Here is a 20,405-nt window from a genome sequence, read left to right on the forward strand (position 1 = left end):
TATTCTGCCAACAGGTTTTTTAAAAATGTTTAAATGAAGAACCCGCCTGATGTTGTTGTGTCTTCTGTCTTTCTGCCGATCAGCAAGAGTTTGTGTTAATAATCTGTAATCCACCTGTCTCAGGTTCTCAGTGCGTCTCCTATCTGAACCAGGTTTAGGTACCGAAGGGCCTCGTTTCATGGTCGTCATTAATCCATCCTTAAGGTGAACATGGACATAATCAGTGAGGACGGAGCGAGGTCTCTGTTGAAGCATCAGCTATAGATCCTTTTTCTCAGGACCATCTGGGTCATTACTGTCATCAGGAACTGAAGCTCACTTCTGAAACTAGTTTTCTAATAAATATAACAACTTCTGATTAACCCGGACCGATTTCAGCCTTAAAAAATAACTTAAATAACCTCCAGATAGCCCCGCCCACTGCGAGTGATTTCAGGGATTTCACTGTAATAAATAAAAGTAAATGCATGAGGAGCAGAACGTGAGGAAAGGGCCGGTTCTGTTGACTTCTGCTTCGACTCCGGAACGAGCAGAACATCGTGGACGGCAGCGAGGCCTCTGCAGGCTGAGGAGTCTCCTTCAGCGTGAGCACCAGGCTGCTGCAGATGTGCTACCAGTCTGTAGGGGCCAGCGTCATCTGAGCTGGGGGGGGGGGGACTCGGCGAGCTGGAGAAGAAGGCCAGCTCGGTGGCGGGGGTGGTGACTGAGAGGGACAACATGTATATCCAATAAAACAACTAAAACTGGATTTCCTACGGGATCTGCTGAAGAGGCAGATGAGTTACACTTAGTTTCTTCTTCACGGGTACCGTGTGTTTCATGAAGACTTAGACCTGAATGCACTCTGACTGATGGGAGACTCTGGTCCACAAGGGTCCAGACAGGCCATCAGCTGTCCCCTCCTTTGGGTGCCCAGTCGGTGGATCCAGATCCTCTGGTTACGGCGTCTCTGGGCTGCGGACCACTTGGGTCTAAAAGTCTCCGTGCCCACTGGGTCTGGAGCTGGCAGTTGTTGTTCTTCCTGTCGGCAGCTGTGGTTGTGGAACAGCTGAATGGAGAACAGGTGGTGATGGGAAGAGGTTTGAGCACCCTGCAGTGCCCTCCTGTGGACGGGGCAGAGAACAGCACCTGGCTGGTTTGGGCTCCTCTTGATCACCGTTCTGCCCCTGAGCTCCGGTCTTCTTTCAGCACCAGGACAAATACCAGTTGGGTAAGACCAAGATCCTCTTCAGGCTGGGCTGCCTGCCTTCGTCTCCAGAGAACCATCCTCCAGCTGTCTGAGGGCTTCAGGTAGGTTTGGAGCAGTTCAGGGTCTCAGGGGCCTCACAGGGACAGAGGGACTAACAAGACGTCGTCTCTCAGTTTCAGGTTAAAAAGTGAAACTCTTTGACAAAGCAGTTTTAAAATAAAGAGAATCATAAGGAAAAGCAGCAAAGCTGTCGTTTCCCTCGTCAGTCTCATCATCCTGTCAGCTGTCAGAGTCTTTTCGACCGCTCACAGCGCTTTTACACTACATCACACACATTCACTCACTGAGCTCAAACACTGAACAGCCTCCAGGGGAAATTCAGGGTTCAGTATCTTGCCCAAGGACACTTCGACATGCAGCCCGGAGGAGCCGGGATTGAACCGCCGACCTTCCGATTAACGGCCAACCCGCTCTACCTCCTGAGCCACAGCTGAAAAAGAACCAGAAAATACTCAAGTGAAGTACATGTACATCAAATGTATACTTCAGAGCAGTACCGGAGTAAAGTATCAGCAGCCTCATTAACTCTGATCATTTGTTTCTCTTCAGATCTTTCCAGGACGCCTCAAGGCCCCTCTGGAGAACTTCAAGGACCTTTAAAACCCTCTCAAGGGTCAACAACACAACGCCCTCTGCTGGTCTTTAGCTCAGCCAATCACAGAGCAGCATTACACAGTTTCAGCCAATCAACATCCAGTTTATTATTTTCTGTTATTTCATCATCACTTTACAAACATTAACAGGAAGTCACATGTTCACACAGAGGAAACAAACAAAAAAACAGTGGAAATGCAGAAAATTTTCACAATAAAAGCCTTTCTACTTTTTCCGGCCAATCACCTTAGAGAGCCAAGACAGATGATTTGTGCGTCCTGATTGGAGGAGAGAGTTTAGAGAAAAAAATCGGCTTGTTAAATCTGATTTCATTTAGTTTATAATTTATTTTACCGACAGCTGATTGCCTGATTTTTCCTCACAGAGAAGTAGAAAGACTTTTATTTTGTTAGATTCAGGAAATATCACTTATATATAAATACTTCGTTAACATCGACACGGTAACAACACTTATTAACGAGGTCTTTGTTCGGAGCAGCCAAACAGGAAGTAAGGACCTAAAATAAAAGGACTAATTCTCTGGGAGCATTACTTCTTTGTTTTGCTAATGTTGCTAACGTCCATGGTCTCCTCTGTTTGCCCCGCCCTCTCAGATCTGGCCCCGCCCCCTCAGCCGGCCACGCGGTAGTTAGCGTGAAACTCCGGCTGGATGTCGCAGACGCGCCGCAGCAGTTCGCCTAGCACCGCCTCCCGGTTACCACGGTAACTGGCCTGGATACGACCCATCCGCTCGGCGGTGTCGCGGTCCACCTCCACTGCGCTGTTGCCATGGGAACCGAGGGCCTGGGCGGGTGGGGGCGGGACACAGAGACATCAGGAAGATAAATAAACAAATGTTTTTAACAAACAGCAGCATCAGCAGGTGTCATGTGACGTACCGCCGCCTCCTTGGTCTTGAACTCTTTCTCTCTCTGCAGGCGGTACTGTTCGATCTCCGCCTGGGCTTCCTCCTTCGCCTGCTTCAGACGCCGGTTCTTACCTGCAGAGGGCGAGAGAGCGTGTCAGAGAGAGAGAGGGCGAGAGAGAGAGAGGGCGAGACACCCGCCAGAGAGAGAGAGAGGGCGAGAGAGAGAGAGGGCGAGAGAGAGAGGGCGAGACACCCGCCAGAGAGAGAGCGAGAGAGAGAGAGGGGGCGAGAGAGAGAGGGCGAGACACCCGCCAGAGAGAGAGAGAGGGCGAGAGAGAGAGAGGGCGAGAGACCCGCCAGAGAGAGAGAGAGGGCGAGAGAGAGAGAGGGCGAGACACCCGCCAGAGAGAGAGAGGGCGAGGGCGAGAGAGGGCGAGACACCCGCCAGAGAGAGAGAGGGCGAGAGAGAGAGGGGGCGAGAGAGAGAGGGCGAGACACCCGCCAGAGAGAGAGAGAGGGCGAGAGAGAGGGCGAGAGAGAGAGGGCGAGACACCCGCCAGAGAGAGAGCGAGAGAGAGAGAGGGGGCGAGAGAGAGAGGGCGAGACACCCGCCAGAGAGAGAGAGGGCGAGAGAGAGGGCGAGACACCCGCCAGAGAGAGAGAGGGCGAGAGAGGGGGCGAGAGAGAGAGGGCGAGACACCCGCCAGAGAGAGAGAGGGCGAGGGCGAGAGAGAGAGGGCGAGAGACCCGCCAGAGAGAGAGAGGGCGAGAGAGAGAGGGCGAGACACCCGCCAGAGAGAGAGGGGGCGAGAGAGAGAGGGCGAGACACCCGCCAGAGAGAGAGAGGGCGAGGGCGAGAGAGAGAGAGGGCGAGAGACCCGCCAGAGAGAGAGAGGGCGAGAGAGAGAGGGCGAGACACCCGCCAGAGAGAGAGAGGGCGAGAGAGAGAGGGCGAGACACCCGCCAGAGAGAGAGGGCGAGAGAGAGAGGGCGAGACACCCGCCAGAGAGAGACACCCGCCAGAGAGAGAGAGGGCGAGAGAGAGGGGCGAGAGAGAGAGAGGGCGAGACACCCGCCAGAGAGAGAGGGCGAGACACCCGCCAGAGAGAGAGAGGGCGAGAGAGAGAGGGCGAGAGAGAGAGAGGGCGAGAGACCCGCCAGAGAGAGAGAGAGAGCGAGGGCGAGAGAGAGAGAGGGCGAGAGACCCGCCAGAGAGAGAGAGGGCGAGAGAGAGAGAGGGCGAGAGAGAGAGGGCGAGACACCCGCCAGAGAGAGAGAGAGCGAGAGAGAGAGGGGGCGAGAGAGAGAGGGCGAGACACCCGCCAGAGAGAGAGAGAGGGCGAGAGAGAGAGGGCGAGACACCCGCCAGAGAGAGAGGGCGAGAGAGAGAGGGCGAGAGACCCGCCAGAGAGAGAGAGAGAGGGCGAGAGAGAGAGGGCGAGACACCTGCCAGAGAGAGAGAGAGGGCGAGAGAGAGAGGGCGAGAGACCCGCCAGAGAGAGAGAGGGCGAGAGAGAGAGAGGGCGAGACACCCGCCAGAGAGCGAGAGGGCGAGAGAGAGAGACACCCGCCAGAGAGCGAGAGAGAGAGAGAGGGCGAGACACCCGCCAGAGAGAGAGGGCGAGACACCCGCCAGAGAGAGAGAGGACGAGAGAGAGAGACACCTGCCAGAGAGAGAGGGCGAGAGAGAGGGTGAGAGAGAGAGGGCGAGAGAGAGAGAGAGGGTGAGAGAGAGAGAGGGCGAGACACCCGCCAGAGAAAGAGAGGGCGAGAGAGAGAGGGCGAGAGAGAGAGGGCGAGTGACCCGTCAGAGAGAGAGAGGGCGAGAGAGAGGGCGAGAGACCCGCCAGAGAGAGAGAGAGGGCGAGAGACCCGCCAGAGAGAGAGAGGGCGAGACACCCGCCAGAGAGAGAGAGAGGGCAGAGAGAGGGCGAGTGACCCGTCAGAGAGAGAGAGAGGGCGAGAGAGAGGGCGAGTGACCCGTCAGAGAGAGGGCGAGTGAGAGAGAGGGCGAGACACCCGCCAGAGAGAGAGAGGGCGAGAGAGAGAGGGCGAGACACCCGCCAGAGAGAGAGAGAGGGCGAGAGAGAGAGGGCGAGAGAGAGGGCGAGAGAGAGAGGGCGAGAGAGAGAGGGCGAGAGAGAGAGGGCGAGTGAGAAAGAGTGCGAGAGAGAGAGGGCAAGACACCCGCCAGAGAGAGAGAGCGGGCGAGTGAGAGAGAGAGCGGCGAGAGAAATAAAGAGAGGGCGAGAGAGTGAGAGAGAAAGAGGGAGAGAGAGCAAGATGAAAGAAATAGAGAGAGAGAGCGAGTGAGAAAGAGAGTGGGCGAGTGAGAGAGAGAGCGGGCGAGAGAAATAAAGAGGGCGAGAGAAATAAAGAGAGTGAGAGAGAGAGAAAGAGGGAGAGAGCAAGATGAAAGAAATAGAGAGAGAGAGCGAGTGAGAAAGAGAGTGGGCGAGTGAGAGAGAGAGCGGGCGAGAGAAATAAAGAGGGCGAGAGAAATAAAGAGAGTGAGAGAGAGTGAGAGAGAGTGGGCGAGTGAGCGAGAGAGAGAGAGAGAGAGAGAGAGAGAGAGAGAGAGAGAGAGCAAGATGAAAGAAATAGAGAGAGAGAGAGCGAGTGAGAAAGAGAGTGGGCGAGTGAGAGAGAGCGGGCGAGAGAAATAAAGAGGGCGAGAGAAATAAAGAGAGTGAGAGAGAGAGTGAGAGAGAAAGAGGGAGAGAGCAAGATGAAAGAACTAGAGAGAGAGAGCGAGTGAGAAAGAGAGAGGGCGAGTGAGAGAGAGAGTGGGCGAGTGAGCGAGAGAGAGGGCGAGTGAGCGAGAGAGAGAAAGAGAGAGAGAGAGAGAGAGAGAAGTGACAGCTGGGTGTGATGAAGGTAAATCATTTCCTGGTTCAGTCTTTATTTTGAGGCGCCATGTTTCCATCGAACTGTCCTGTGAATTTTGAGCGTAGTTTTGAAATGTCGCTAAAAAGAAGTTAAAAGAAACTGAAATCTGTGCGTTTCCATCAGCTGGTTTGGAGCGAATGAACCGTCGTTACGTCAGCAGTTGACGTTACACGTGGCTGTAATAAACAAGACGTCTGGGTCTAAACCAGAAACAGAACCAGACGCAGGAACCTGAGGGCCGCTGATCTGAGAGAAACAGAGAGGAACAACTGCTGCCAGCCACGTCTCCGCACGCCATGGGAATATCCGGCCAGATCATGCTTTTAAACACTCTAATTTCCTCTGTGGGGATAAATGATTCAAAGTGTTCTCGACACTGAGCAGAAACATGCGGCGATAACTTGGCGTGCAGAGCGAAGGATCTGAGAAGGACCTCTAAGAGGTGAACGCATCACTCAGCAGAACAGCTGATGAAGGCTTCCTGCCCAGATCTGCATCCTCCTCTGTTCTCAGCACAAACGAGCTGCAGGAACTTCTCTGCAGGCGTGCAGAACTCTGCACAGCCGGGCGAGACGCCGACAGCAGAAACAGCTGATCAGTCGTGAGTTACAAGTTCGCGACGTCAGAACTGATTCAGAGAAAGTGTTTCCATCTCCCGTTTAGGACTTTACTCTTTTTCCACAAAACACAGCTCAAGCAAGAGAAAAACTTTTTGTAAAATGAAGGAATTTATTTCTCGAATGTTGCAGTTTCAATGACCTTTTCTGCCGCAGTCAAGCTCAGCTCCCGTCAGGTTCTGCTAAAGTCGCTGTTCTTATAGAAACTGCAGTTTGTTCAGGCCGGACAGAAAGAGCTCAGTGTTCCTCATTAACTGTGAAAGGTTTTGAACAGGACGTGTCTGATGATGGTCATCTGTTTACAGTACGGCTGCAACGATTAGTCGGCAGAATCGACCACGTCATCGGCGTGAAATTTAATTGTCGACGCTTCATTACAGAGAGGCCGTTTAAAGGAGAGACCGGTGTTTCCTCTGTGCGCCGCTGCTGAATAACTAAAAGTTCCCACAATCATTAAACTATGCGCTACAAATGTTTTCATTCGCACGCTGTGGGAGCGCGGCAGCCCTCAACGCTCGGCTCGCTTCCTCTCCTCGTTCTATGCAGAACACACGTGACACATGATATAACAGCAGCGTCACTCTGAATCAGGAGGTGCGTAGCGAGCGTTTGACTGTCCGAGCGGCAGAAAGTGACGTGAACGCGAGCGGAGGAAAATATTCTGGCAGTAAATGTACGGTGTCTGTTACAGCGTGTCGGCTTCTCAAGACCAAGAAAAGTCTGTCGTTTCCCAGCTGCTGCCCAGCTTTTTTCTCCAGATCTAAAGGTTGGAGTTCCTCCAGCAGACTGATCTTTGGCTGTTTAGCTTTTCCAACTATTTGTTCAGAGAGATGGTGAAAATAACGGCCCAATATGATGTTATGAAATTACATATATTTCATTGGAAAACATAAAATATTCTCGGTGGAGGAGTCCCAAACCCCCCGACCAACACCAAAGCATTCATCTAAAGCGGACGTTAAACTGGGAAAACACTGCAGTTGCTCAGGGACACCAGAGCGATGCTGCCGAGACGCGTTGGGGTTTAATGCTCGGACACACGGCGCTTCACCTCCGTCCCAGGAGAAACACTGACAGACGGCAACATTTCTAACTGCAGCGCACAACAGGAAGTGCTGAGGGCAGCGTCGCCTCCGCTGTCTGCTTCATTGTAAGATACTCACGAAGAAGAAGCGGAGAAAGAGGCGAACACTTCTGCTCGCTGTTTCATCACTAAATACGCTTCTGAGAGGTTTTGAGGCAGAAATCAGCTGGAGAACTTGAATATCGGCAGTTTTACCAAACTTGATGGCGCATTGAAAATCTGCTTTTTGTGGTTGAGAAGCTCCACAAGCGGCGAGGTTAGCGGAGCCAGCTGCGGTCCCGCCCACACAGCGCGCCCTGGTCCCAGTTCCTCGGACCACTGCAACTGGCACCGCTCTAACATTTTAAATCGAGGAACATGCGGCCCACAGATCGTTCTCCACTTATAGAACCTGTGAGCACTGTGGAAAAACACAGAACAGACGTGTGACGGGACGCCGCTGGTTTCTCGTGACATCGTCGGTGTAACGTGGTCACAGAACCTGCCTTTGTTTTATACGGTTAAAAAGCTAAAGTGTCAAAGTTAAAACCAGCTTGGCGACTTTAAAACTGAACGATTAATCGTTTTCCAATCAAAACTGCGATTAGAAAGAACGCCATTACCTAATCGTGACGGCGGTGATTAAAATGTAGCTTAATTAAACGTCTGACCCGTTTTAAACGTGCCGTTACAGATTCAATCTGTTGTCGTCCTTGTGTGACAGACCTGTTAACCAATCGCAGCGTTGTTTACAACAACAAACCAAACTGAAGAAGGACGCGGAATGATGGCGCCGAGAAAACCGACACAGGCAGCGGCTGTGCGGCGGTTTTCTCCGGCGTGTTTCAGCAGCGGAGTGTTAGCGTGTTAGCAGACACCATCTGTGAGCTCGCTGCGCCCTCTGCAGGCTGAGCATTTCAGAATAAGAGCGTTCTGCCCGTCTGATTTTGCTGACTTGTTCAGTTGTCCTGACCTTTGAGCTTCTGCCATGGTTCAGTAGCTACGTGGTTAAACTGTTTCCTGTTTGTCTGTTTAAACTGAGTTTATTCTTGATGTATGATCAGGAGTCTGCACACGGTGTTTTATTTTGAAAGTCGACCAGATTCTCACTGCCGTTCTGTGTCTGACTTCCTGCCTGGTTCATCTGCTCTCTGGTGCTTCTCAAGTCTCCAAATTGCATCCACGTTTTCTCACTTGCGTCTTTTCCTTGGATCTTAGTCCCGCCCACCGGGATTCATGGAGAGACGATAGCAAGCCAGGAGAGAAGGGACGAGGAAACATGTTTCCAGAGACATGAAGCGTCCTTTCCTCTGACACGTCGTGAAGCAGATCCAGCTGTGATCAGCTGATCACAGCTGGTACGTGTGGAGCTTTTGTTGTTCAGACCTAAAATGAACTCAGATTTTAACAAGAAAGTGAATCATAAAACAACTCAAACAGAAGACTTTGCAGTGAAACACTTGCAGGGCTCAACAATAACGGGGGCCCGATGGCCGGGGGCCAGTAAGTTTCAAACCCGCTGTTTAACGCTGAGCCTTGACCTGAGTGAGTCAGTCAGTCCGATCAGCTGCAGCGTCCAATCAACATAACAGCTGCCCGTTAGGGGGCGTGTCTGTCAGTAAAAGACCTCCACGAAGGACGCGCTGGTGTATCCTCGATCCCCGGAGCGCTAGTAAGAGCTCTGGGACGGATGATGGCGAGATGGCGGAGTGAAACAACTTCCTGTTCAAGCCAGGAAACGACAAATAAGAGACCTGAGCAGCAGCCTGTGCCGCCTGATGCGGCTTCAGTCAAAAACAGGCCAGCAGTGAACATTAGGGGGAGGAGCCGGCTGGTTTCCCGCTGGCGCCGACGCCGGTAAACCTCGGTCACTTCATGCTGCGTGTCAGCGATTGCCTTGAAAGATATTTAATCAGTTAAATGGTTTAATTAGAGTTAGTGGTGACAAAATAATCGTGACTAATCAAATAACTAATTAACAGATTAGTCGACTCTGACAATAAGAGTTTGGTATTTAGAGTTGACACACTGATGGAGAGCAGCCGTGAAGGCGAAACAGGTCGGGTTCTGCTCCCCGAGACCGGCTCAGGTACAGGGGTCCACTACAGGAGGCTCTCTGATCCACATCGGTCTACATGACTCTTTATCACAAGACCTCCCATGATGCTCAGCGGCTGACTCACACCCATCAGCAGGAAGTGACCGAAAATACACTGAATATTCATAATAACTAAAAGGTTTTATTATTTCAGCAGAAAAGAACAAAAAACTACTGAATTACATGAATAAAAGCACCTAAATTCACAGTAACACATGTAAAGCAGCGTGTTAGCGTTAATATTACATCACTGGAGATGAAATCATTTCCAGGTTTTAAGATGTTTTAGTCACAACATGGGGTAAACTAGACAAATCAACCAAACCTCCTTCAGATTTCCGCCACTTTTATTAAATACCCCTCCTGACATGCAGACACTCGTGTAGTATCTGACCTTGGACGTTTAGTATTTAAAGTACAGGACACAACCTTTAATCCGGCGCATATTTAATTCATAAACTATCGCGGTTTAATACGTTTATTTATAATCGATTTGAGCTGACAGACGGTGGGGAGGAGCAGAACAAAACCCCACATTATACCAAATTACCGTGAGGGTAGGAGAAGCTGCTGTAGGCCGAACTGAAAAGAGGAAGGTGATGATTGTAAAATGATCTCCTGTTTGTTTCTGAGTTGATTTAAAATGAAACCTGGAGCGAAAAATCTCTAAACCGACGGATTTCTCTATGTAACCAGGCTGTCAGCAGCCCGCCGGGGTTTCTCCTCATGTCTACGGGTCCTGCAGGGTCCTGCAGGGTCCTGCCACCTGCTCCTGCATGCTGGTCTTTATCTTTCCTTCCTCGCAGACTCATTTTTCACCGTTTTAATCCGCTAACAGTTAGCGGGCCGCCGCGGGCTGGCAGGCCGCCTTCCTACTCACGTTTGCGGGCCTCGGCCACCTTCTCGGCCGCCCTCTTCTCCGCCTGCAGCAGCTGCTGGATGCCCTGAGACTGACTCGCCATGTTGGACTCGAGCCGGAGGAGGATTCACTACGACCACGATCAGGACCAGGACCAGGACTTGTCTCTCTGTTGACCGCAGTCAGCTGATGCCACGTCACGATGCGCTCACGTGACGCCGTCACGAGGAGTTTTTTTTCTCTTTTTAAATAAACTTTATTCACAAAGACAGATCAAATAAAAAGAAATAAATTAATATATATAAACATTTTACTGAGAGGTTATTATAAAGAGGTTTAATAGAGTTTTGGTTTGATATTATAATTTTGAAAAGTGTGAGTTCTCTGAAGCCTTAAGGACGTGAAACTTACCAACAGCACACCTTATATTAGAGAATCACTGACGGGCTGTGAGTCAGTGTCATGATGTAGAAACAGGACCTCGTCTTCTTTCTAGTTTACAGAAAGAACCTAAAGGGGACACATCTGTTTTAAATGTGTTTATTATTACAGGGACAGTTTATATGAACTCCTCTAAATGTGTTTGGAGGGAGGGAGATGATTACACAAACAATGAAAAAGATCTTTCCCAGCTAGTGAGAGCGGAAATCTCAATAATAAGAGATCTTTTGGAGCTTTTTAAAACCAGAAACCTTTATTACAGACAAGATCCTCATTTTCCCAGAATTAACCTATATCGGTAGAAGGTCTTGACCAACCAGCACAGCCTCATCGATTCACTCTTGTGAACCTGGACTGTTTCTCAGTAACACATGCTGGTTGTTCTGTAATCTTCATCAGTGTGGAGAGAAATTTAACAGCCGTTCTCTCAGCTTCAGGAGCTCGTTTGTGGAAAATGGAGTTTGGTACATTTATAATTCTAAGATAACAGAAACTGTGGACGGCCACGCCTTTCAAAAAACAAATTAGGAATATTAAACCTTCGACAAACACTGCGTGATCCAATTGATCCTGAACATCTGGTTGGCAGTTTGAAAGCGTTCTTCAGAGCAGCTTCATGTGTTCATGTTGAGTCAGTGGCTTTCCGTGTCTTCAGGTCAACATGCGGTGAAATGTTCTGCCTTTGACCACAGCAGCCTGCATGGGATGGTGAGGTCCAACAAGGAAACACCTTCTTTTTCTTTTTGGAAGAGAAGTTAGTGGGTACGACTGTTGATAACAACTCATGGATGTTTTATCAGAACCTCACAGTTACTCTGGTTCACTTGAAGACCCTGGGGTACTGCTGACGTATTGCGGTAAGCGTGTCGACTCATTTCCGTTTCCGGTGCTTGTGTGTTGGTACCGTGTTGTGCTGCTCTCGCTAAATAACAGTTACATTTGTTTGATTACAGCGGCCAACTGTTCGCTAAACACTTATTCTTACAGTAATTTTGCCTAAGCACTCACAGTTCTTTCCATCTTTTAGTGTTTTGGTAGCTGACGCTACAGTACTTTAGCTTAGCCGTTAGCGACTTTAGCTTAGCAGCTAGCGATGGCTTCTCCTTCTCCCTCTCTCTCTCCTACTTTCTCCTGCTCGGTGTGTCAGATGTTCAGTTACTCCTCTGCCTCCTTTAGCGGTAATGGTACATGTAATAAGTGTAGTTTATTTATAGACATGGAGGCGAGGCTCAGTGATTTAGAAGTCCGGCTCCGCACCTTGGTAGATCAGTCTTTAGCTACTGTAGCTAGCCAGTCCCCGGTAGTCGGTGCTGAACGGCCTGAGTTAGCCTCTGGTAGCCGTCCTCCGGCATCCCCTGTGCAGCCAGGAAAGGGGGGGGGCTGGGTGACTGTCCGAAGGAGGAATAGTCGTAAGCATTCAAAGTCCACGGGGCATCATCAACCTGTTCACGTTTCTAACAGATTTTCCCCACTCAGCGACACACCCGCTGAGAAACCAACTCTGATCATTGGCAGCTCCATTTTGAGAAACGTGAAGTTAGCGAAGCCAGCGGCCATAGTTAAGTGCATCCCTGGGGCCAGAGCGGGCGACATTGAGTCTTATTTGAAACTGCTGGCTAAGGATAAACGTAAATACAGTAAGATCGTTATTCACGTCGGCGGTAATGACTCCCGGTTACGCCAATCGGAGGTCACTAAGATTAACGTTGAGTCGGTGTGTACATATGCAAAAACAATGTCGGACACCGTAGTTTTCTCTGGACCCCTGCCAAATCTGACCAGTGATGACATGTATAGCCGCATGTCGTCATTCCGCCGCTGGTTGTCGAGGTGGTGTCCAGCAAACGATGTGGGCTTTGTTGATCATTGGCAGACTTTCTGGGGAAGACCTGGTCTGATCCGGAGAGACGGCATCCATCCCACTTGGGAAGGAGCAGCTCTCATTTCTAGAAATCTGGCCAAGTTTATTAGTGGACCAAATCCATGACAACCCAGAGTTGAGACCAGGAGGCAGAGTCGCAGTTTAACACACTTCTCTGCCCTTCTTTTTCAGCAGTTACCCACCCAAAACCCTACGCAGAGTCGCAGTCTAACACACTTCTCTGCTCCTCCATTTCAGGAGTTACTTAGTGAAAATCCTATAGTGACGGTGTCTGCCCCCCGACCATTGAAATTATTTAAAAAGGTAAACAGAAGAGGAGCTGTGCATAAAAACCTCATAAAAATTAAAACCACAAGAGCAATAGTGCAAACTAATAGGAAAATTAAATGTGGACTCTTAAACATCAGATCTCTCTCTTCTAAAGCTGTACTAGTAAATGAACTAATATCAGATTATGATATTGATTTATTTGGTCTTACTGAAACCTGGCTGGGTGATGGAGAATATGTTAGCCTAAATGAATCCACCCCTCCCAGTCATATTAATACTCACATTCCTCGAGGCACAGGCCGAGGAGGTGGAGTTGCAGCTATCTTCGACTCTAGCCTACTAATCAGCTCTAAACCTAAACTAAACTATAACTCATTTGAAAGTCTTGTTCTTAGTCTTTCGCACCCAAGTTGGAAATCACTGCAACCAATTCTTTTTGTTATAGTGTACCGAGCACCTGGCCCGTACTCTGAATTCTTATCTGAATTTGCAGAGTTTTTGTCAACTTTAGTCCTTAAAACGGACAAAGTTATTATTGTAGGGGATTTTAATATTCATGTGGATGTTGAGAATGACAGCTTCAGTACTGCGTTTATCTCTGTTAGATTCCATTGGCTTCTCTCAGAGTGTTCATGAACCGACTCACTGTTTTAACCACACCCTCGACCTTGTTTTGGTGTATGGTATTGAAATTGAACATTTAGTGGTGTTCCCACAGAATCCCTCTTTATCCGACCACTGTTTGATAACTTTTGAGTTTGTATTGCTGAACTACTCGCCATTGGGCAAAAATTTCTATACAAGATGTCTGTCTGATAGTGCATAGCTAAATTTAAGGATGCGATTCCATCAGCTCTAAATACATTATCTAGTCACAAAGTAACGGAGGACTCCTATGCTAATTTCAGTCCCTCCCAAATCGATCATCTTGTTGATAGTGCTGCAGGCTCGCTGCGAATGACACTCGACTCTGTAGCCCCTCTAAAAAAGAAAATACTAAAACAAAGACGGTTAGCTCCATGGTATAATACTGAAACTCGCAAATTAAAGCAAATATCACGGAAACTTGAGAGGAATTGGCGTTCCACCAAACTGGAAAATTCTCGTTTAATTTGGCAAGATAGTCTTAAAACTTATAGGAAGGCCCTCCGTAATGCCAGAGCAGCATACTACTCGTCATTAATAGAGGAAAATAGGAACAACCCCAGGTTTCTTTTCAGCACTGTAGCCAGGCTGACAGAGAGTCACAGCTCTATTGAGCCAAGTATTCCCATAGCTCTCAGTAGTTACGACTTCATGAGCTTCTTTAATGATAAAATTCTAGCTATTAGAGACAAAATTCACCAAGACCTGCCCTCAACTGGCACCGACTTATCTCTAACTCAGGAACCTTAGAAACAGCTGTAGAACCAGATACATGTTTAGACTGTTTTGCTTCCCTCAATCTTTACCAAGTAACTTCAATAATTTCTTCATCTAAACCATCAACTGCCTCTTAGACCCCATCCCGACTAGGCTGCTTAAAGATGTTTTACCCTTAGTCAGCACCTCTATACTAGATATGATCAATCTATCTTTATCAACAGGCTATGTACCACAGTACTTTAAAGTAGCTGTAATTAAACCTCTTCTGAAAAAGCCCAAACTTGATCCGGATGTTTTAGCCAACTATAGACCTATATCTAACCTTCCATTCCTCTCTAAGGTTCTGGAGAAAGCAGTTGCTAAACAGCTGTGTGACTTTCTACAGAGCAATAGTTTATTTGAGGATTTTCAGTCAGGATTTAGAGTTCATCATAGCACAGAGACAGCACTGGTGAAAATTACTAACGACCTCCTTATTGCATCAGACAAAGGACTTGTCTCTGTACTGGTTTTATTAGATCTTAGTGCTGCATTTGATACCATTGACCATCAGATTCTATTGCAGAGACTGGAATATTTCATTGGCATTAAAGGAACCGCTCTAAGCTGGTTTAAGTCCTATTTATCAGATCGATTTCAGTTTGTACATGTTAACGATGAGTCCTCCATGCACGCCAAAGTTACTCATGGAGTTCCTCAAGGATCTGTCCTTGGACCAATCCTCTTCACTTTATATATGCTTCCTTTAGGCAATATTATCAGGAAACATTCCATAAGCTTTCATTGTTATGCAGATGATACTCAGTTATATCTATCGATCAAGCCAGATGAAACTCATCAGTTAGCTAAACTTCAAATGTGTCTTCAGGATGTTAAAACCTGGATGACCTGTAATTTTCTCATGTTAAACTCAGATAAAACTGAAGTTATTGCTCTGGGGCCTAAGCACCTCCGTGACGCATTATCTAAAGATATAGTTTCCCTGGATGGCATCGCCTTGGCCTCCAGCACCACTGTGAGGAATCTTGGAGTTATCTTTGATCAGGACATGTCGTTTAAGTCTCACATTAAGCAAATTTCAAGGACCGCCTTTTTTCACCTACGTAATATTGCAAAAATCAGGAACATCCTGTCTAAAAATGATGCAGAAAAACTAGTCCATGCATTTGTTACTTCTAGGCTGGATTACTGCAATTCCTTATTATCAGGCTGCTCGAAAAAGTCCATTAAGACTCTTCAGCTGATCCAGAATGCTGCAGCACGTGTTCTGACAGGAACCAGGAAAAGAGATCACATTTCTCCTGTTTTAGCTTCTTTGCATTGGCTTCCAGTAAAATCCAGAATAGAATTTAAAATCATTCTTCTTACCTACAAAGCTCTTAATGGTCAGGCACCATCTTATCTTAAAGAGCTCATAGTACCTTACTACCCCACCAGAGCACTGCGCTCCCAGAATGCAGGGTTACTTGTGGTTCCTAGAGTCTCCAAAAGTAGACTAGGAGCCAGAGCGTTCAGCTATCAAGCTCCTCTCCTGTGGAACCAGGTTCCAGTTTGGGTTCAGGAGGCAGACACCATCTCCACATTTAAGAGTAGGCTTAAGACTTTCCTCTTTGATAAAGCTTATAGTTAGGGCTGGCTCAGGTAGTCCTGAACCATCCCTTAGTTATGCTGCTATAGGCCTAGACTGCCGGGGGATTTCCCATGATGCACTGAGCTCCTCTCTCCTCTACTTTCTCTCCCTCTGTATGCAACCTTATCCCATTATTGCATGTTACTAACACAACTTCTCCCCTTTCTGGTAGTCTTGTGCTTTCTCGTCTCTCTCCTCTCTCCTATCACTTCCTGCAGGTGTTTCTGGCTCTGGAGCTGTGGAGTCTGGATCTGTGGTTGCAGGTCACCTGCTGCCCCCGTGTTCCTGCTCGACACCCTCTGCTGCAACGACTATTGTTACTAGTCCTATTGTTATTATTGTTATTATAATCATTAACATTACGATGGTTACCATTAACACTATTATAAATATCTGTACCATTTTTCATTTAGTCTATAGCACCTTACTGTCTGTACCTCTGTGTGTATATTGTGTAGGCTGCCTCCCTCCCCTCTCTCTCTCCTTACATCTCTCTCTCTCTCTCTCTCTCTCTCTCTCTCTCTCTCTCTCTCTCTCACCCCAACCGGTGGAGGCAGATGGTCGCCCACCCTGAGCCATGGTTCTGCTCGAGGTTTCTGCCTCTTAAAGGAAGTTTTTCCTTGCCTCTGTCTCCTAGTGCTGCTCTTGGTGGGAACTGTTGGGCTTCTGTAAATAACATCACAGAGTACGGTCTAGACCTGCTCTTTTATGAAAAGCGCTGTGAGATAACTGTTGTTGTGATTTGGCGCTATATAAATAAAATTGAATTGAAAATTGAATTGAATGCCTTAGAGAAATACTTCCTCCAGTTCTTTCAGAATTTGTGCAATATAAAGTGCACAGGTTAATGAGTTCAGCAGCAATTAAAAATAAGAATGGGGATATACTGCTGAATAATCTAACATATCTTATTACTTACATGTCTGTCCTTCATGAGGCCAGGCGGAGTTGGTGTAGGATTTCATTCAGACAGGGTTTAAGTCTTTGAATTTAACAAAGATATCAGACGCCATTTATCTAAATCCAGACTGTCTTTGTTTGGCTTATTAGGGCAATAAGGCCTAAAACAGCCATGATCATATCTTTAACGTCCTCCCAGAAAGTTCTGTGATGACCCATCAGGACTGGGGTCTCTTATTGGACGGACATTTTCTTTTGATAACAGCATCCAGTTCACTGATCGTTAAAGGACTTCCAAGACTTCCCCCACTTATTTTAGGAATAAATGGACAAACTTTATCAAAGAAGGAGCAGCAAGAGAGAGGGTCAAAAGAGGAGGCGTAAAATCAGAGATTGAACGTGAGATTGTTTTTCTCAGCAGAATGAAAGAAATCTTCTTAGTTTCTCCACTTTTTTTTTTCCCAGCCATTTTGACCTCAATCTGAAAAATGCCCCTTCTGCCTTTTCCTTGCTTATTCAGCTCTTCTTATAAAGACTGCAATTTTATTTTATTTTCATTATCAGGAACTGGAATGTTCAAAATATGATGATATGATATGAAACTTAATTGAAAACTTTAAATTTTAAACTTTTAGAAATAGAGGAGACGTCATTTCTGGTTTTATAGTCTGGTTTTAGTTATTAATAATTTCCCTAATGCCCGAACAAAAGGAGGCTTGTTGCAGAAAAGAGAAGTTAAGTTTCCAATATCCTGGAAGATCAATTCCTGCATGGTCTGTAAGAGGAAGCACGAGGAAGGCGCCACTTCTGAGCCAAGTCAGCTTTGAAAAAAGTCATTATCTTCATTTTAACTTGGAACGGTCAGTAAGGACACAGAAACTGTATGGAATGGAGCCCGTTGTGCCCTGCATATAATGAAAGATAAAGAGAGGGTGAAATAAATCATCCCCTGAAACAGCCCAGAAGAGTCGACTATCTGAACAGTAACATTAACGGTAATGTTCTTGAGTCCATTGAACTGATAAAATAATAACTCTGCCTGTTAAGGAGAAACATTTGTAAGACTATTGCTGACCTTTAACTTCAGATTAAGTGAACTAATGTTACATGTAGCTTAGGATAGCAGTTAGCCTATTTATTTAAGTTTCTATTATTTCATTCATATTTTAGTTTTGTAACATATTTATCGGCCTTCTTGCTATGTGGAAGCTCAACCAGCAGAGGTCACTCTGCCCCCTTCTGTGGCGCCAACAACCAACAAGTTTCTATCAAAGAGAAGGCTGCACTGCTACCAGAGGAAGCTAATCACTGAGTTTGAAGGGTGTGCAGAACTTCACCTGCCTTCCAGCTTCTCTTTCTGTCACCACTTCAGTGTTAAAACAAAACACTTCCAAAACAAATCTGTTGAGTCGAATACTTTTCTAGTTTTGCAATTTTATGACATTTAATTTGCCAGTGAAATATAAAGTATTATGTTTTCAACTAGCGTATTTGAAGAAAAATTGCCCAACACATACAGATACATAAGACATTAAAACAGGATTTTTATGGCCACTTGCTATAATGCAAACACATTTTTTACATCTCCTCCTACACTGTAGCTCCAATTGCCACCAAATTTTCTCTGTATCGTCATTGGACTTTACATAAAGTTGAATAAAGCTTGTTGATGGCTCCTTTCGTTTTCAAGATATTTACCAATAAATGTGTAAATTGTTTGTCCAATCAACACAAAACTTGCAGGATAGACATACCCTGAAAGTCTCATTCAAATCCACCGCTAGGGGGCGCTATAAATGCATTGTAACTGGACGTGGAATGATACAAATCAAGCTATGGATCAGAAAATGGTTGTTCAGTTGTTACAAAACTTGCAGGATGTGTTTTATACATAGACTGTATATACAAATGGACGTAGCATCCGTGACGTCACCCATTGGTTTCTGAAGAGCCATTTTGAAGCTCAAAATTAGCAGTGTCTCGTTCCCCTTCTCCGCCTGCCCCAGTGTGCAATAAAGTAGCACGACTAAGAGGAGAGCACACGAGTGCCAGGTGCCGAAGGAAGGTCAAGACTGTAAACCGAATGAATGTGTGCGGAGTGGCCCAGCCGGCCGCTACACAAACATCCTGCAAAGAGGCCCCCGGAAAGGAGGGCTCGAGAGGCCGCCATACCTCTGGTAGAATGAGCCCTCACAGCCACAGGTGAAGGCAAACCGCGCACCTGATAGGCCAGGGAAATAGTCTGAACAATCCAGTTGCTAAAAGTATGTTTGGGTGCAGGGAGCCCAGCCCTGGGGGACCCAAAATACATTAGCAGCTGGTCAGCCTCTCTCCAATGGGAGGACCTCAGAGTGTAAATACTCAGTGCTCTGACAGGGCAGAGCAGATGAAGTCTCCCGTCCTCCGCCGTCACATGAGGTGGAGGATGAAATGCCTGCAGCACTGTGGACCCTGCTGCACAAGAAGGCACTTTAGGGATGTATCCTGGACGAGGGTGCAGGATAGCCCTAATATTCCAAGGGGCAAACTCCAGGCTTTGCCAAAAGCGCTTGGAGATCCCCCACCCTCCTCAGAGAGGTGATAGCAAGGAGAAAGGCCATCTTGAGGGTCAAGTGCTTAGCATCAGCTGACTCCAGGGGTTCGAAGGGGCCACAGCCAACGCCCCAAGAACCACCGCCAGATCCCGAGTGGGAACCTTGGACCGAGTCGCAGGTCTCATCCTCCGGGCACCACGGAGGATCCGTGTGGACAGGGCCCTGGAGCTGAGGAGGGTCTCGACTGCTCCGGCTGTTAGACCTGCCTCTAGGTACTGTGCCCCCTCAGGGGCAGTAGGCCGACATTGTCCTGGCGGACCCGCTCCAGAACCCCCGGGAGCAGAGCGACTGGGGGAAAAGCGTACAGACGTAGCCTCTGCCACGAATGTACCATGGCCATGTACAGAGGGCGCGAGCGCAGACCGCCCTGGTGATTCGGCCACCACCACTGTGTTGTCGGAACGAACCAGGACGTGGTGGCCTTGGAGATCGGGCAGGAAACTCCTTAGAGCCTGGAACACCGCCAACATCTCGAGACAGTTGATATGTCACTCGGACTGATGCACCTGCCAGGATCCCCTTGCAAAGCGGCCGCCCATGACCGCGCCCCAGCCCGTGAAGGAGGCGTCTGTCGAAATGACCAGCCGGCGACCATACCCTCCCAGCATGGGCCCCTGGGACAGGAACCAAGTTTCCTACCAAACTGATAGGGAACTAAGACACTTGCGCGTAACCCAAATCAGATGGAAAGGATTTCCCCTCGGGGAAAAACCCTTGGTCCTTAGCCACCACTGCAGGGGTCTCACGTGCAGCAGTCCAGATGGTATTACGCTGGACCCAGCCGCCAGGAGACCCAACACTCGTTGAAAGTGTTTTATAGTGATGGCGTGGCCTAACTTCACCCCTTTCACGGCAGCCAATATGGTGTCGACACGTGCTGGAGAGAATTGTGCCCGCATCGTTGTCGAATCCCATACTACCCCTAGGAACGTAGTCCATTGGGTGGGTGCCAGCACACTCTTCTTTGCGTTGAGCCTCAGCCCTAAACGCAGCAGATGAGCCAGAACGACATCTCGATGCTGAACCGCCAACTCTCGAGACTGGGCTAGGATGAGCCAGTCGTCCCTGGAGCCTCAGCTGGGCCAG

General features: G+C 48.1%; 1 protein-coding gene across 1 annotated transcript; it reads right to left on the minus strand.

Moving 5' to 3' along the window:
* Nucleotides 1-1,925: 1,925 nt before the first annotated feature.
* Nucleotides 1,926-10,448, minus strand: atp6v1g1 (ATPase H+ transporting V1 subunit G1). The gene is made up of 3 exons (XM_038733082.1): nucleotides 10,259-10,448; nucleotides 2,743-2,843; nucleotides 1,926-2,647 (listed from the first exon to the last, which is right to left on the minus strand). The coding sequence occupies exons 1-3, from the start codon at nucleotides 10,338-10,340 to the stop codon at nucleotides 2,474-2,476; spliced, it is 357 nt and encodes a 118-aa protein (XP_038589010.1). The 5' UTR covers nucleotides 10,341-10,448; the 3' UTR covers nucleotides 1,926-2,473.
* Between the last annotated feature and the right edge of the window lie 9,957 nt (nucleotides 10,449-20,405).

The sequence above is a fragment of the Micropterus salmoides genome, unplaced genomic scaffold (genome assembly GCF_014851395.1).
Source record: "Micropterus salmoides isolate LMB-PRFRI ecotype aquatic unplaced genomic scaffold, ASM1485139v1 Ms_hic_scaffold_20, whole genome shotgun sequence".
NCBI lineage: Eukaryota > Metazoa > Chordata > Actinopteri > Centrarchiformes > Centrarchidae > Micropterus > Micropterus salmoides.